The 16,467-nt window shown below is 45.3% G+C and overlaps 1 protein-coding gene across 1 annotated transcript in view; it reads left to right on the top strand.

Annotated features, from left to right (window-relative positions):
- The window catches only part of LOC149838469 (uncharacterized), a 56,965-nt gene that overhangs the window by 21,053 nt on the left and 19,445 nt on the right, over positions 1-16,467 (top strand). Inside the window, exon 7 of the mRNA XM_090006606.1 lies at positions 1,244-1,368. Coding sequence (XP_089862732.1) covers positions 1,244-1,368 — 125 coding nt within the window. The remainder of the gene's footprint in view (positions 1-1,243; positions 1,369-16,467) is intronic.

Below are 16,467 nucleotides of genomic sequence, written 5' to 3'. Positions count from 1 at the left end.
TGAGATAACAAACACCTTGCTAACCTATACAAAAACACCAATACAATATTTTAATACATATTAATATTTAACAATCCATGGCTAGAATACTTATGCTTTCAGATGTCCATGTCAAATGGGATGCCCGTGTCTATGTATCCTAGCATAGCCTGTATGTTCACGATGTTCATGCCATAAACAGCAGCAGTCCATTGCGATTGTTATTAATCTACAGATAAATTATACACAGCAGACAAGAAATTCTTGTCACCACTGAACCTGGTTTCATCAATTTTCTCCTTATCAGCATTGTCACAGCTCCACTGTGCAATTTTGTTGAAGGAGACCTGCCAATGATGTATCTGGCAAAGTTGACCAGTAGTTATCAGTTACTCATGAGAATGGAAACAGATCCTGCTTTCTTTACTGAAGATAACAGCCCAAACCAATCATAGATTTTTATCACCACCTGGTCTCCAAGATCACTTCTTCCTATGGCTGCATATGAGCCAGGTTGAGTCCAAGCTTGACTTGGTACATCATGCACCAAGGTTAAATTCAAGTTGGGCTATCCCAAGTTAAGCGATTTATTAAAGAATGAAACCATTAAGGATGTAGGAGACAGGGCTTGACCCACCATGTCTTACTTGCAAGAAACACAGGTCATGTTACAGTGATTGTGCTAGAAAGCACATATATTTAAGCGATCTAATCAAGGTCTTCACTAGCCTAACTCAGGCTTGAGCTGAGCCCATTTATTAAATGGGCATGTTCTGGCAAAAAGGCTTCGCTTGTTGCTCGCCCTTATTTTTTGCTAATAGTGCTGCAATTTTCTAGGATCATATTAGCCATGATATGCATCTGTTTGTGGTACACAAGAACACAGACCTGTCACACCTATTTTCTGATCCAACACTACCCTGATGTTATGACTCTGCACAAGCATCTTGATTGGAAGATTTGGACATTATCAACCTTAAATTGGTAAACTGAGAACTTAGGCTTTATGAACGTTCCGCAGGTACTCTTGACTGGTGTCTGTTGGAATGTATTTATTCTGTTGTACTCTTCAGAGAAAAATTCGGAAGGATGACAAGCCTTCCCTAATCAACATAGGTTTTAGATGTGAAGAAGCTAAATGTCTACTGAGCAGTATTTATGAAATGAGATGACATGTGCAAGTGTTGTATGGCTGCTTGGAGTCTTCCCCTTTTTCCTACTTCTATTGTGCACTTAGAAATTTGTTAATTTATTTCTTTTCCAGGGAAATTGAAGATACTGTGCTATTAGCTTTAACTAATCCTGAGGTGTATGATGCAATCGCTCTTGGGACCCGTTGTAAATTTGAGTCTAATCGACCTCGTGCAGTACTTTTTGAGGGTCCACCAGGTGACTTTATAGATAGAATATTATGAACTGCACTTATCTATGCCTCTTGTGTAACAGTAGATGGTGTGAAGGTTACTTTCTAGTTCTGGTTATGGATATAATCTTAATAATGTCCTTTCCCTATTGCTTGCTTATTTATTTGAAATTTTGAGTATTCTTTTCTCATGCATCGCTTTTATCTGGATTATCTCACTTTTAAATTTTCATGCTCCTTTTTTCTGGGGTTTAATGTATTTTTTTTAAATCATTCAGTGAGATTCCCTGTAAGTGGAATAGCAACTAACTCTTGATGCTAAAATGAGGGATGGTTGATTATGACATTTTATTAGCTATAAAATTCATGCTTTTTCAATGTCAGTGGTTTTAATTACTTTCTTTTGCTGAGCTAAAATCTTATCTAGGATATTTCTTTTAGCATACATGATGATTCTTGGCTCTTTGAAATTCGACTTGCCAACCATGCATGTTCTTCAGATTGTTTTAGTTCAGTCATGAGCAACTGATTCTTTGGCTAAAACAGTTTCTGCTAATACTCTTGCATGCATGTACTGTAATGAAATATGCGGAAAAGAAATGTATGTCCTACAATGGACATTCACACATAGAAATCAAAGAACAAGTCCAAAAGAGGACATACACAAAAGCCAATAATGGCTAGAAAGCATAAAATCTTATAAATGCACTAAAGGGCTTGAAGAAGCCACACATTACAAAGGGGGAGACCCCACTTATTTATAGGCAAGAGAGGAGTGAGAGAGGGTTAGAGAAGAGAGAGGGAAAGGCACCATTGGGAGACCCAACAAGGTGTCGTTGGGCTCCCAACGGTCACAATTGTGACCGTTGGGGGCCCAACGACTCCTTGTTGGGGCCCCCAATGAAGGTGCATTTAATGCACAAAAAGGAAAAAAGAAAAAATAAGAAAAAGGAAAAAAAGGAAAAGAAAAGAAAAAGTAAAAAGAGGAAAAAAGACTATACTGCCCCTATTGGGCGATATTACAGAAATACCCCTTATCGGGTATGAGTGAATATACTTATATATATATATATATTTATATATATATATATAAATATATTGATTATATGTATATTTTAACACCCCCCCTCAAGCTTTACGGGGATACAACCGAAAGCTTGTTGAGAAGAAACATGAAACGAGGAGCAGCAAGAGCTTTAGTGAAGAAATCCGCCAACTGGTACTGTAAAACCAGTAAAAAAAAAAAAAATTAAAGATCGGACCCGAGTCGGGTCCAGACCCGACCCGGATCCAACCTGTGCCAGCCCCTCGAAAACCCTTTTTGAGGGTACTGGCAGCCCACGGCAGGGGGCCTCTCCGGCGACACAGGGGGCGGGCCCTGTGTGCGCCCCCTCCCTATTTAAAAGACGAGAGGGGAGAGGGGAGGGCCTACGAGCCTCCCCCGACCCCCCCGACTCTCTCTCTCATCTCTCGTCTCTCTCCCCTCTGCTCTCTCTTCCCCCGACTCCATCTCCCTCTCCCTTTTTGCCGACGCAGGTCAACCCCTCCCCTTCACGGCATCCACTCGCCGGCGAGCCCCTCCCCGACAACCTCCTTTCTCCTCGGCAGCCCAGGTAAACACCCCTCCCGCTCTCTTCTTCCGTTGGCTCGCCGGAAGGCCGACAGGTGGCCGACAGCCCCTGCCGAGCCTTCCTCCTCCTCTTTTTCGACAGCTTGCCTTCCTCTTTCTCGACAGGCAAGGGGCTCCGCCCCCTTGCCTTCCTCTTTTTTTCGACAGGCAAGGGGGCTCCGCCCCCCTTACCCTCATCTTCTTAGCAGGCAGGGGGCGGAGCCCCCCTGCCCTTTTTAATATTCTGGCAGGGGCCATGGCCCTTGCCCTTCCCTTCGTGTAGGGGCCGATGGCCCCTGCCCCTCCCTTAACCGACAGGGGCCTCTGGCCCCTGTCTCTCTTTCCTGTCGAGCAGAGGCTCGACAGGGGCCATTGGCCCTTGCCACCTCTCCTGATTAGCCGCAGGGGGGGGGGGGGGCTTTGGCCCCTGCACTCCCCCTCTTTTCCGTGAAACCCAGCAAGGGCCAATGGCCCCTGCCCCTCTCTAGACCGACAGGGGCCTCTGGCCCCTGTCCCATTTTCTTGTCGAGCAAAACTCGACAAAGGCTTTTACTTTCGTATTTACTGCTTATTGTCTTTTAATTCAAGGACGCGGTTTCGCGGTCCTTGTCCTTTGCTTACGCACTTTCTGTTTCTGTTGCCGTCGCGCTTTGCGCCCAGGCTTTTGCTTTCATAATTACTACTTACTGTCTTTTAATTCAAGGACGCGGTTTCGCGATCCTTGTCCCTTGCTTTCGCAGTTCCTGTTTGCCGTCGCGCTTCGCGCCCAGGCACTTCCTTTTCGCATTATTATCTTTTGTTTCTTTTCCTTGCCATAGACTCAGTGTATTCGAGAGGAATGCCTATTCCTCTTTCCACCCGATACGTTTTGGGAAAACCCTTGATCGGGAGCAAGACCAAGTTGTTGGGTGATAGATTCCTTTGTAAAACCCATTTACCAAAACCAGTGTCGTGACTTACATAGCACCCAGACACTGCGTCATCGGATGTTAGATTCGAGAAAATCACATGCTTTATGTTGGCAAGATTGTGTGTCGTTTCGAAAGATTTGATATGTTAAAATAGTTTTTATAAAACATTATATCTTTGCGAAACACACTCTCGAGGCTCCTATTAAGGACCTGTATCCCTTTTCTCGTAAGTGTACTTCTTAAACATGCGAGACATGTTAGTACTACGACGATTGGATGAGAGAGTCTTATGACCTCGATTAATGCTTAGTGCAGGTTGTTGAAAACACATATAAGAGTGGGATCGCCTTCATAGGCAAGATGCTCGTTTCGGTCTAATGGACCAGAGCATGAAGAATGAGGCAACGGCTAAGAAACCCCGTCGCGCTCAATTCAACCTTGCTTCGTCAAGAGAGAGGACGAAGGGTACCAACTCCGATAGACAGTCCATTTATGGCTTTCAAAAAGGGCAAAAGACCCGTTTTTCCCCAGTCATCGGAGGTTAGGGGGAGGGATAGGGCTACATAAGTTAGCCTAACACTTCTGCAGAAGTTGGATGCATCCCTATCAGGCCTTGGGGACTTACTCTCTCGACCATCGGTCGTCTCCATAGGAATAGGATTCAGTCAGACAACCGAGGTATATTAAAATACTTAACATAATGAACACTCGGTTTGGACTCGACTGTTTCGACTCACGTGCCATGTATGTACCCGCATGGCCGGTTATCAAGTAATAACTAAATTGAGCATGCACACCTTTTCAGTTTGTTGTACTTAGCTTATTCCTCCAGTCTATCTGCTTAGTTCGCTCGTTACTACCTGCTGCATAAATTATCTATGCCTAATTTAGTTCTTTCTGTCTTTGTACTCTCCTGCTAGTTTTTCGCAAAACTAACCCATTTCATGGGCACAGGTGACGATTAGGTGCATCAGGCGATGGCGCGACTGCGAGATGATTTAAGGATCCACTGTTTCTGCTCGTAGTGCTTCTCCTTGACATTTTTTTGGTTTTTGATACGGTTTTCCCTTGAGGAAACCCAAATTTTGTACAAACTTGATACTCTCTCCAAATAGAAGGAATGGTTTCCTAAGTATTATTGCAGATCGTCCATGGTAAATCTTTGTTTTTCTCGCTAACGTGCCCAAGGTTGTCAAACCCGTCCTTTTTCTTTTAAAAGAAATCGTTTCCGCTGATTTAGAAATAAACTCTATAAAGAAAATGTATTTTCCAACTATTTCAAGGAATTTATAAGGTTCAAAATTTTGGGGCGTTACAACTTGGTATCAGAGCAGATCGAAACAGTGATTCTTGGTCATCGAGCATCCGCATCGCGCTGTAAGTAATTTAATTTCTCTTTTTCTATACTATTAGACTAGAGTATACCTTACATGAGTATTTGAGATTTTTCTTGTCCAAAGAAAATGAACCCTCCGGATGGTGAAAGATTGGGACGCAGAAGGGGCGCAAGAAGAACGCGCTGTCGTTCTGTGAGGGGCAGAAGCTCTGTGGTAGGAAGACTTGAGCGTTCTTCTATCGGTTCAGATCATTGGATCAGCGGGCCGCCCCCTCCCACTTTTGCGGATTCTTGGGGCTTTACGCTTCCGGATACCTACCAGGCACCGCTAGCCGCGACATGGGCAGCAGTGCACTTTCGGGAAGGAAGTCGTGTGCCAAATCATGTTTTAGTTAATCGACACACTTCTCGGGAATCCTCTGAAGCAGAATCCTCCTGGCAAGCCCAGATGGGATGCAATTTTTGCAGCGAAGAAGGACATACGATGGATAGTTGTCAACTCAGGGAAGCATACGATAGAAGGGGGACTGCAGCACAAGATCTGGAAGACACAGCATCCTCTGTCCAGGGTACTTATGACACACCATCGTGTGATAGACAAATATTACCCCTAGAGAGTGCTCAGGACATCGCTCCACCCACTCATATGCCTTCCCCCAACTCACCAATTTACACACCATCCCCAGACTCGCCACAGCATATATCGGATACTCCGGTAAACACTCCGGCTTCACCGCTATACATATCGGATTCCCCGGTATACACACCAGCTCCACCGCTGTACATACCGGATTCTCCGGTGTACACTCCGGCTTCGCCACCCTATGCACCGGATGCCTCACCACATTACTCCCCTACTACTCCTCTTCACGGGCAAGGAGTCCCGAATGAGGATTTGCATCCTTTTCCCCCTCTACGCGGGTTAAGGCGCACGGGTATCGCAAGAGAGTACTTGAGGAAGTACTCTCATCATCCCTAAAGGATACAAACTCGTTGGTTTTTGTACCGTGGACAGTTTTTGTTTTAACTTTTTGTAAGTGCCCTCCTATACCAGCACTGCTGGGCTTTTGTAATCTCTATTACTCAGAAATATGATAAACTTTTTGATATTACTCTTCTCTTTCAAGTATTGACTTATGTATCATCTGGGTATTTTAAGGATGGTTCGAGGGTCGAACGAAGGTTCATCTGACGAATGGTCAGATCAACGGGGATTCATCATGGATTCCTTGAGCGCATTGGCTAGCGCCATGCGAAATCAAGCGCACAGCCAAGTACCTACCCCAGAACCAAGCCACCCTGCGACAGTATCATATGAAAAGTTCTTAAAGCTCGATCCTCCAACCTTCGCAGGCAAGCCCGACCCCGATGCAGCTGAAAACTGGATTTTGGAAATAGAACGAGTTTTCCAAGTTTTGACAGTCCCAGAAGACAAGAAGACCCTTTATGGTACTTTCAGACTTTTGGGTGCCGCCCGCCATTGGTGGGACACGACTCGGAACATACAGTTCCCGACAGACTCGTTTATTCCTTGGGAGGCTTTCAAGAAGGCTTTCCTGGAGAACTATTTTCCTCCTCATGCGAGGGAGAGGAAAAATGTGGAGTTCTTGGAACTTTGCCAAGGTTCGTCAAGTCTGGTGGACTACATCTCCAGGTTCCAGGAGTTGGAGCGTCATTGCCCCAACTTATTTGCAGATGATCGGGAGCGGGCGGGTAAATTCATCCGCGGATTAAAGGAAGGACTCCGACCAAGGGTCCTAAACAACATGCCATCAACTCTCTCCGCAACTGTTGCTGCAGCCACTCTCCTGACTGAAGATTGGGAACGCTCCAAGAGCACCCAAAGCAAGAAGCCACCCGTTGCGGGTAACGATCAAAAGAAATATCCCTATGGCGGTCAAACCAAGCGACCGCCCTTTTTCGTAAACAAGGAAGGTGGAAGAAAGCCATATCCTCCTTCCAAACGTCAGCGTCCTCAGGGCAACCCTCCCGCCCGGCAGCAGGCGGGCGATGTCTGCCCCAAATGCGGACGACCTCACCCCGGGCAAGCATGCCCTCTTCTTACAGGCGGATGCCTGTACTGTGGCAAGATGGGCCACTTTGCTCGCGAGTGCCGCAAGAAGGCGGCTGACGACCTCAGAAGGAATAATGGAGCACCTCTGCTCCCCCGACCACCGCCGCAACAACAACAACAACAACTTTCTTACCAGGCGCAGCAACCACAGTCTAGCGGCCAGAAGAAAGCACCAAGACGCGTTTACACTGCCACAGTCGAACAACTGACCAAAGGCGAGCTTGTGCAAGGTACCATCTTGATTGCTAACCAAGCAGCTTTCGTACTCTTTGATTGCGGTGCCACCCATTCTTTTGTTTCTGTAAAATTTGCTGAACTCTTGCACGTACCTGTAAGTTCGTTAGATAATGCTCTCAACGTCTATAACCCGATTGGGAAGAGCACTATTTGTGCGACCTACGTGCCAGCTTTGGACGTAGTCTTGGCAGATCGACATTATCCAGCCTGCACTATCTTTCTAGATATGACCGAATTTGACGTCATCCTAGGCATGGATTGGCTGCACAAGTACCATGCCAAGATCTTGTGCCATGAAAGCAAAATTGTGTTATCTCCACCAGGGATGCCTAAGGTGGAATTCAAGTTCGTGAAGGCGGTCCGTGCAAGCAAGATGATTTCTTCGCTAAAGGCACAACATTACCTGAGAAGGGGATGCACTGCCTTTTTAGTCAGTGTCGTCCAGTCCGAACCGACACTAGTTTCGATTAGAGATCTAGAGTTGGTTCGGGATTTTTCAGACATCTTCCCAGAGGAGCTGCCAGGACTTCCCCCACCACGAGAGGTTGAATTCAACATCGAGTTGCTACCGGGTACTGCGCCAATTTCTAAAGCTCCATACCGTATGGCGCCAGCCGAGCTCGAGGAACTCAAGAAGCAGCTACAGGAATTGATGGATCTAGGATTCATTCGCCCCAGTGTCTCGCCTTGGGGAGCTCCTGTTTTATTCGTTAAAAAGAAAGATGGATCATTGCGGTTGTGCATCGACTATCGAATGCTCAACCAGGCCACGATAAAGAATAAATATCCGTTACCGCGTATCGAAGATCTGTTCGATCAACTGCAGAATGCCAAGATTTTCTCAAAGATCGACCTTAGGTAAGGATACCATCAACTCAGAATTAAGGGAGATGACATCTCCAAGACGGCTTTTCGAACCAGGTATGGGCATTTCGAGTTTACTGTCATGCCTTTCGGACTCACCAACGCTCCTGCAGCCTTCATGGACCTCATGAACCGTGTGTTTAAACCCTTTTTAGACACCTTCGTCATCGTGTTCATTGATGACATCCTGGTGTACTCAGAGACCTGAGATCAACATCGCGAACACCTGATCATCATTTTGGAAACCTTGCGGAAGGAGCGTTTGTTTGCTAAATTCTCTAAAAGCGAGTTTTGGCTCAAGGAGGTTATGTTTTTGGGACATGTTATATCCGAGAAAGGCGTATCCGTAGATCCTGCAAAGGTGGAGGCCGTACTAAGCTGGCAGCAACCGAGGAATGTTCGTGACATCAGAAGTTTCCTTGGATTAGCTGGATATTATCGAAGATTTATCCAAGACTTTTCCAAAATCTCTCTGCCTATGACAAAGCTGCTAAAGAAGGAGGCTAAGTTCGTGTGGGACGATTCGTGCGAAAACAGTTTTCAGTTGCTGAAGGAACAACTTACTACCGCTCCTATCTTAGCCTTGCCTTCGGGACAAGGCGGCTTCGTAATTTATACTGACGCTTCCGGGACAGGCTTGGGCTGCGTCCTAATGCAGAATGGTAAGGTAATCGCCTACGCATCGCGTCAACTTAAGATTCATGAGAAGAATTATCCGACTCATGACATGGAATTAGCGGCTGTGGTTTTCGCATTAAAGATTTGGCGACACTACTTGTACGGGGAACAATTCGAGGCTTTTACAGATCATAAGAGCCTCAAGTACTTGTTTTCACAGAAGGAGCTTAACATGAGGCAACGACGGTGGCTAGAATTTCTCAAGGATTACGATTTCACCCTTTCCTACCATCCAGGAAAGGCGAACCTGGTAGCTGATGCTCTCAGCCGTAAGGCTTCTAGCATTTCCGTCAACCTTTTATACGTTGGTTGGAAGTTGATTGAGGATTTGGTTTCCTGGAAACCGTTTGCAGTCTCATCAAATTCTATCAGTCTTTCTAATCTGATAGCTCAACCTGAGCTGTTAGCCAAGATCCTTGCTGGGCAAAAGACTGATGCGCAGTACGAGAAGTTGAAGGCTCGTACACAACAGACCGATACTCCTTTCCGACTTAAGGACGATGGAAGCATTTGGCTCAAAAATCGTCTTTGGGTCCCAAATGATCCCGTTTTGAGAGACGGAATTCTCGTAGAGGCCCATAAATCCAAATATACGATTCACCTGGGAGGCACGAAAATGTTCAAAGACTTGCAGCGCAGATATTGGTGGAGCGGAATGAAGCGAGACGTGACCGAATACATCTCTAAGTGTTTGACTTGCCAGCAGATTAAGATCGAGCATCAACGACCTGGCGGAGTGATGCAACAAATGGAGATCCCACAATGGAAGTGGGAAGACATCACTATGGACTTTATCGTCGGTTTGCTAAGGACACGAAGAAAGAACGATGCGATTTGGGTGATCGTTGATCGACTCACCAAATCGGCTCATTTCCTTCCTATCCGTATTAGTCAGTCCTTAGACAGTTTGGCGGATCTCTACATTCGTGAGATTATGAGGTTGCACAGTGTTCCAGTATCTATCATCTCCGATCGTGATCCGAGGTTTACCTCGAGGTTTTGGGGACAACTTCAAATCGCGTTGGGTACGAATTTAAAGTTTAGTACCGCATTTCACCCTCAGACTGACGGACAGTCTGAACGCACAATTCAGACTTTGGAGGACATGCTGCGTGCGTGCATGATGGACTGGAAGGGAGAATGGGATTCTCATACCAGTCTGGCCGAATTCACGTACAACAACAGTTACCACGCTAGCATCGGGATGGCCCCTTACGAGGCCTTGTATGGAAAGCCCTGTCGTTCGCCCCTCTACTGGGACGAGGTTGGCGAGCGAAGGATGGAATCTCCTGTAGTGCTACAACACTACACTCAGCAGGTGCAGATGATTCGAGAGCGACTCCGTACTGCACAGAGTTGGCAGAAAAGTTACGCAGATCGTCGTCGTCGAGAGCTCACATTCTCGATAGGAGATATGGTTTTTGTTAAGGTATCTCCCACAAAGAGCGTTTTTCGTTTTGGGAAAAAGGGAAAGCTAAGCCCTAGATTTGTCGGACCGTTCGAGATCCTGGAACGGATTGGTGAAGCAGCTTATCGTGTGGCTTTACCTCCTCAGTACGCTCAGATCCATAACGTTTTCCACGTATCCATGCTTCGGAAATACGTTCACGACCCATCACACATCATCCATTATGATGATGTAGACATTCAGAAGGATTTGTCTTTTGAGGAAAGACCAGTCGAGATCGTTGATCGTCGAGATCAAGTGCTTCGATCTAAGACAATATCTCTTGTAAAGGTCCGTTGGAAGCACGATGGAATAAAGGAATGTACTTGGGAGCCTTACTCTGCTATTAGGGAGAAATACCCTGACTTGTACCTTGATCGTTAAGTTCAATTTAATTTCGAGGACGAAATTATTTTAAGGAGGGTTGGATGTAAAACCAGTAAAAAAAAATAATAATAATTAAAGATCGGACCCGGGTCGGGTTCAGACCCGACCCGGATCCAACCTGTGCCAGCCCCTCGAAAACCCTTTTCGAGGGGACTGGCAGCCCACGGCAGGGGGCCTCTCCGGCGACACAGGGGGCGGGCCCTGTGTGCGCCCCCTCCCTATTTAAAAGACGAGAGGGGAGAGGGGAGGGCCTACGAGCCTCCCCCGACCCCCCCCGACTCTCTCTCTCATCTCTCGTCTTTCTCCCCTCTGCTCCCTCTTCCCCCGACTCCATCTCCCTCTCCCTTTTTGCCGACGCAGGCCAACCCCTCCCCTTCACGGCATCCACTCGCCGGCGAGCCCCTCCCCGACAACCTCCTTTCTCCTCGGCAGCCCAGGTAAACACCCCTCCCCCTCTCTTCTTCTGTTGGCTCGCCGGAAGGCCGGCAGGTGGCCGACAGCCCCTGCCGAGCCTTCCTCCTCCTCTTTTTCGACAGGCAAGGGGCTCCGCCCCCTTGCCTTCCTCTTTCTCGACAGGCAAGGGGCTCCGCCCCCTTGCCTTCCTCTTTTTTTCGACAGGCAAGGGGGCTCCGCCCCCCTTGCCCTCATCTTCTTAGCAGGCAGGGGGCGGAGCCCCCATGCCCTTTTTAATATTCTGGGGCCCTTCCCTTCGTGTAGGGGCCGATGGCCCCTACTCTTTCCTTAAGAAAGGAAGCAGGGGCCGATGGCCCCTGCCCCTCCCTTAACCGACAGGGGCCTCTGGCCCCTGTCTCTCTTTCCTGTCGAGCAGAGGCTCGACAGGGGCCATTGGCCCCAGCCACCTCTCCTGATTAGCCGCAGGGGGGGGGGCTTTGGCCCCTGCACTCCCCCTCTTTTCCGTGAAACCCAGCAAGGACCAATGGCCCCTGCCCCTCTCTAGACCGACAGGGGCCTCTGGCCCCTGTCCCATTTTCTTGTCGAGCAAAACTCGACAAAGGCCATTTGGCCTCTGCACCCATCTCCTTTAACGACATGGGTCATTGGACCCTACCCCGTTCTCTTTCGCAACGGTAGGGGCCGATGACCCCTGCATTGAGTTGCGGAGAAACCGAGCTTTCTCCCTACCTATATTCATTTTATGCATGCTAAACTACGTATTTTTGCAGTTTACGCAACGGAGTCCGTTCGCGCCCCGCGAACTAAACCGACAATCACTTACGTTCGTAGAAGACTCCATCCTCGCAATACCCCAAGGTAGGAGAAGATGCACAAGGACTTAAATAATTAAATGAAGCTTAAATAATTGATAATCGAAAGGACTTAATGATATATTTATATACTTATATGTATATAAGTACACTTTTAAATCAAGGACGCGGTTTCGCGATCCTTGTCCTTTGCCTTCGCATTTCAGTTTGCCGTCGCGCTTTGCGCCCAGGCTTTTACTTTCGTATTTACTGCTTATTGTCTTTTAATTCAAGGACGCGGTTTCGCGGTCCTTGTCCTTTGCTTACGCACTTTCTGTTTCTGTTGCCGTCGCGCTTTGCGCCCAGGCTTTTGCTTTCATAGTTACTACTTACTGTCTTTTAATTCAAGGACGCGGTTTCGCGATCCTTGTCCCTTGCTTTCGCAGTTCCTGTTTGCCGTCGCGCTTCGCGCCCAGGCACTTCCTTTTCGCATTATTATCTTTTGTTTCTTTTCCTTGCCATAGACTCAGTGTATTCGAGAGGAATGCCTATTCCTCTTTCCACCCGATACGTTTTGGGAAAACCCTTGATCGGGAGCAAGACCAAGTTGTTGGGTGATAGATTCCTTTGTAAAACCCATTTACCAAAACCAGTGTCGTGACTTACATAGCACCCAGACACTGCGTCATCGGATGTTAGATTCGAGAAAATCACATGCTTTATGTTGGCAAGATTGTGTGTTGTTTCGAAAGATTTGATATGTTAAAATAGTTTTTATAAAACATTATATCTTTGCGAAACACACTCTCGAGGCTCCTATTAAGGACCTGTATCCCTTTTCTCGTAAGTGTACTTCTTAAACATGCGAGACATGTTAGTACTACGACGATTGGATGAGAGAGTCTTATGACCTCGATTAATGCTTAGTGCAGGTTGTTGAAAACACATATAAGAGTGGGATCGCCTTCATAGGCAAGATGCTCGTTTCGGTCTAATGGACCAGAGCATGAAGAATGGGGCAACGGCTAAGAAACCCCGTCGCGCTCAATTCAACCTTGCTTCGTCAAGAGAGAGGACGAAGGGTACCAACTCCGATAGACAGTCCGTTTATGCCTTTCAAAAAGGGCAAAAGACCCGTTTTTCCCCAGTCATCGGAGGTTAGGGGGAGGGATAGGGGCTACATAAGTTAGCCTAACACTTCTGCAGAAGTTGGATGCATCCCTATCAGGCCTTGGGGACTTACTCTCTCGACCATCGGTCGTCTCCATAGGAATAGGATTCAGTCAGACAACCGAGGTATATTAAAATACTTAACATAATGAACACTCGGTTTGGACTCGACTGTTTCGACTCACGTGCCATGTATGTACCCGCATGGCCGGTTATCAAGTAATAACTAAATTGAGCATGCACACCTTTTCAGTTTATTGTACTTAGCTTATTCCTCCAGTCTATCTGCTTAGTTCGCTCGTTACTACCTGCTGCATAAATTATCTATGCCTAATTTAGTTCTTTCTGTCTTTGTACTCTCCTGCTAGTTTTTCGCAAAACTAACCCATTTCATGGGCACAGGTGACGATTAGGTGCATCAGGCGATGGCGCGACTGCGAGATGATTTAAGGATCCACTGTTTCTGCTCGTAGTGCTTCTCCTTGACATTTTTTTGGTTTTTGATACGGTTTTCCCTTGAGGAAACCCAAATTTTGTACAAACTTGATACTCTCTCCAAATAGAAGGAATGGTTTCCTAAGTATTATTGCAGATCGTCCATGGTAAATCTTTGTTTTTCTCGCTAACGTGCCCAAGGTTGTCAAACCCGTCCTTTTTCTTTTAAAAGAAATCGTTTCCGCTGATTTAGAAATAAACTCTGTAAAGAAAAGGTATTTTCCAACTATTTCAAGGAATTTATAAGGTTCGAAATTTTGGGGCGTTACAGGTACTCGGATGTGACGTAGGGCAGTGCTATGGTTCCTTTTAAGTATTCATCTCGAACATAGTGACAGTCCATCTCTATGTGTTTAGTCCGCTCATGGAAGGTGTGATTGCTTGCAATATAAATGGCGCTTTTATTATCACAACACAGCTTCGAAGGAGTAGAGATGATTACGCCCATATCATTGAGGAGACTTCTAAGCCATACAAGCTCCATGGTTGTAGTGGCCATTGCACGATATTCTGCTTCTGTTGAGGATAATGACACCTTTTGCTGCTTCTTGCACCTCCAAGAGATCATAGAGTCACCTAAGAAAACACATAAACCTGTAGTTGAGACTCTATCATTGGGGTTTCCTCCCCAATCAGCATCAGTATAAGCAATTAAATCAAGAGATGATGAAGAGGAAAGAAAAACTCCCTTAGTTATGGTGTTTTTAATGTATCTGACTATTCTTAAGACTGCACTCATGTGCACAGATGTAGGTGCATGTTGAAACTGACTGACTGAGTGAACTGCATGAGCTATGTCTGACCGAGTGATGGATAAGTATGTCAGGGCCCCAACAAGTTGACGGTAGGGAGTAGGATTCTCGAGAAGTATTCCATCTTCCAACCTTAACTTTGCATTGATGACCTCAGGGGTGTCTGTCTTCTTATCATCGGAAATGCCAGATTTGGAACAAATGTCTGCAGCGAGTTTCATCTGGGAGAGAATATACCCTCGGGGAGAGTAGGCTACTTCAATACCTAAAAAATATCTTAAGAAACCAAGATCAGACATGTCAAAATTTTCTTTTAAAATTTTCTTAATATCTTGGATTCCTTGCTCATCACTTTCAGTGATGATCATATCATCAACATATAGTAGTAGAATAACTACAGAGGACCCTGCACTTTTCACAAATAACACAGTGTCAGTATAACATGAACGAAAATTTAAGCTAGTCATTACATTGCTAAATCTGTCATGTCAAGCCTTTGAAGCTTGTTTTAACCCATATAGTGCCTTTTTTAGTTTAAGGATTTTATTTTCACCAATAGACACTCCTGGTGGAGGATCCATATAGACCTCTTCACTTAGTTCGCCATTAAGAAATGCGTTCTTAACATCCAATTGATAGATAGGCCATTTTTTAACGGATGCAACCGCAATAAGAGTCCTAACACTAGTCATTCTAGCTACGGGAGCGAAGGTTTCTTCATAGTCTATTCCATACTCTTGAGCATATCCTTTGGCTACCAACCTAGCTTTATAACGTTCTAAGGACCCATCACTTTTAGTTTTAATTTTGAAGACCCATCTACATCCAATAGACTTCTTTCCAGTGGGTAATGAGGTTATTTCCCAAGTTTTAGCCTTTTCAAGGGCACTAAGTTCAAGTTTCATGGCTTCAACCCATTGAGAAATGTTTTTGGCTTCATTATAGTGTGACGGTTCATGATAAGAGTGTAATGCAATAAGGCATGCTCTATATTTAGGTGTTAGGGACTCATAGGAAACAAACCTATTAGGAGGATTGGAGATCCGGCTAGATCTCCTTAAAGAGGTTTCTTCTATGTTGGAACTTTGAGAATATTTTTCTAAAGCGCTAATGGGAGTTTCTTGACCACGCCTAACATAGGTTTGAATTGACCTATTTTCAACATCATTACTTTCATTTTCAACATTACTAAGAGGAGTATCCTCTAAATCATTAGGAATATCCTCCTCGTGAGAAGTCACATCTTCTTGAGAGAAAAGATCAAATAAGAAAGCATATTCGCTTTCATCAATATCTTTATTTTTCTCAAAACCGTTCTCATTTCTAAAAAGGTAACATCTTTGGATACATATAGTTTGTTGCTTTTGGGATCGAAGCACCTAAAACCCTTTTGATTTTCTCCGTATCCTAAGAACACACATTCGATAGCCTTGGGAGATAACTTATCTCTTTTATGTGTAAGGACAAAACACTTACACTCAAAAATTCTTAATCTATTAAAATCGGGTGTTCTTTCAAAAAGTTTTTCATATGGAGATATATTTTGTAGGGATGAGGATATCATTCTATTTATCAAATAAGTGGAGGTTAAGGCGGCTTCGGCCCAATAATATTTAGGAATTTCTTTGGAAATGAGAAGGGTCCTAGTGGTTTCCAAGATGTGTCTATGCTTTCTTTCGGCTAGACCGTTTTGTTGGGGAGTCCTAGGACATGACCTTTGATGACAAATTCCATTGGTTTCTAAATATTCTTGAAATTCATTTGATAGATATTCTCCACCGGAATCGGATCGAAGAATGGAGATATTAGTTGAAAATTGATTTTTGACTATCAAATGAAATTTTTTAAAGAAGTTAAAAACTTCGGATTTTAGATTGAGAAAATAGATCCACACATATCGAGTGAAATCATCAATGAAAGTAACATAATATGAGTACCCTCATTTTGATATGACCGGAGA

Source organism: Nuphar pumila, chromosome 5 (assembly GCF_984573655.1).
Source record: "Nuphar pumila chromosome 5, dmNupPumi1.hap1.1, whole genome shotgun sequence".
Taxonomy (NCBI): Eukaryota; Viridiplantae; Streptophyta; class Magnoliopsida; order Nymphaeales; family Nymphaeaceae; genus Nuphar; species Nuphar pumila.
The sequence above is the reverse complement of the archived record's forward strand: the minus strand, read 5'-3'. Positions and strand labels throughout refer to the sequence as shown.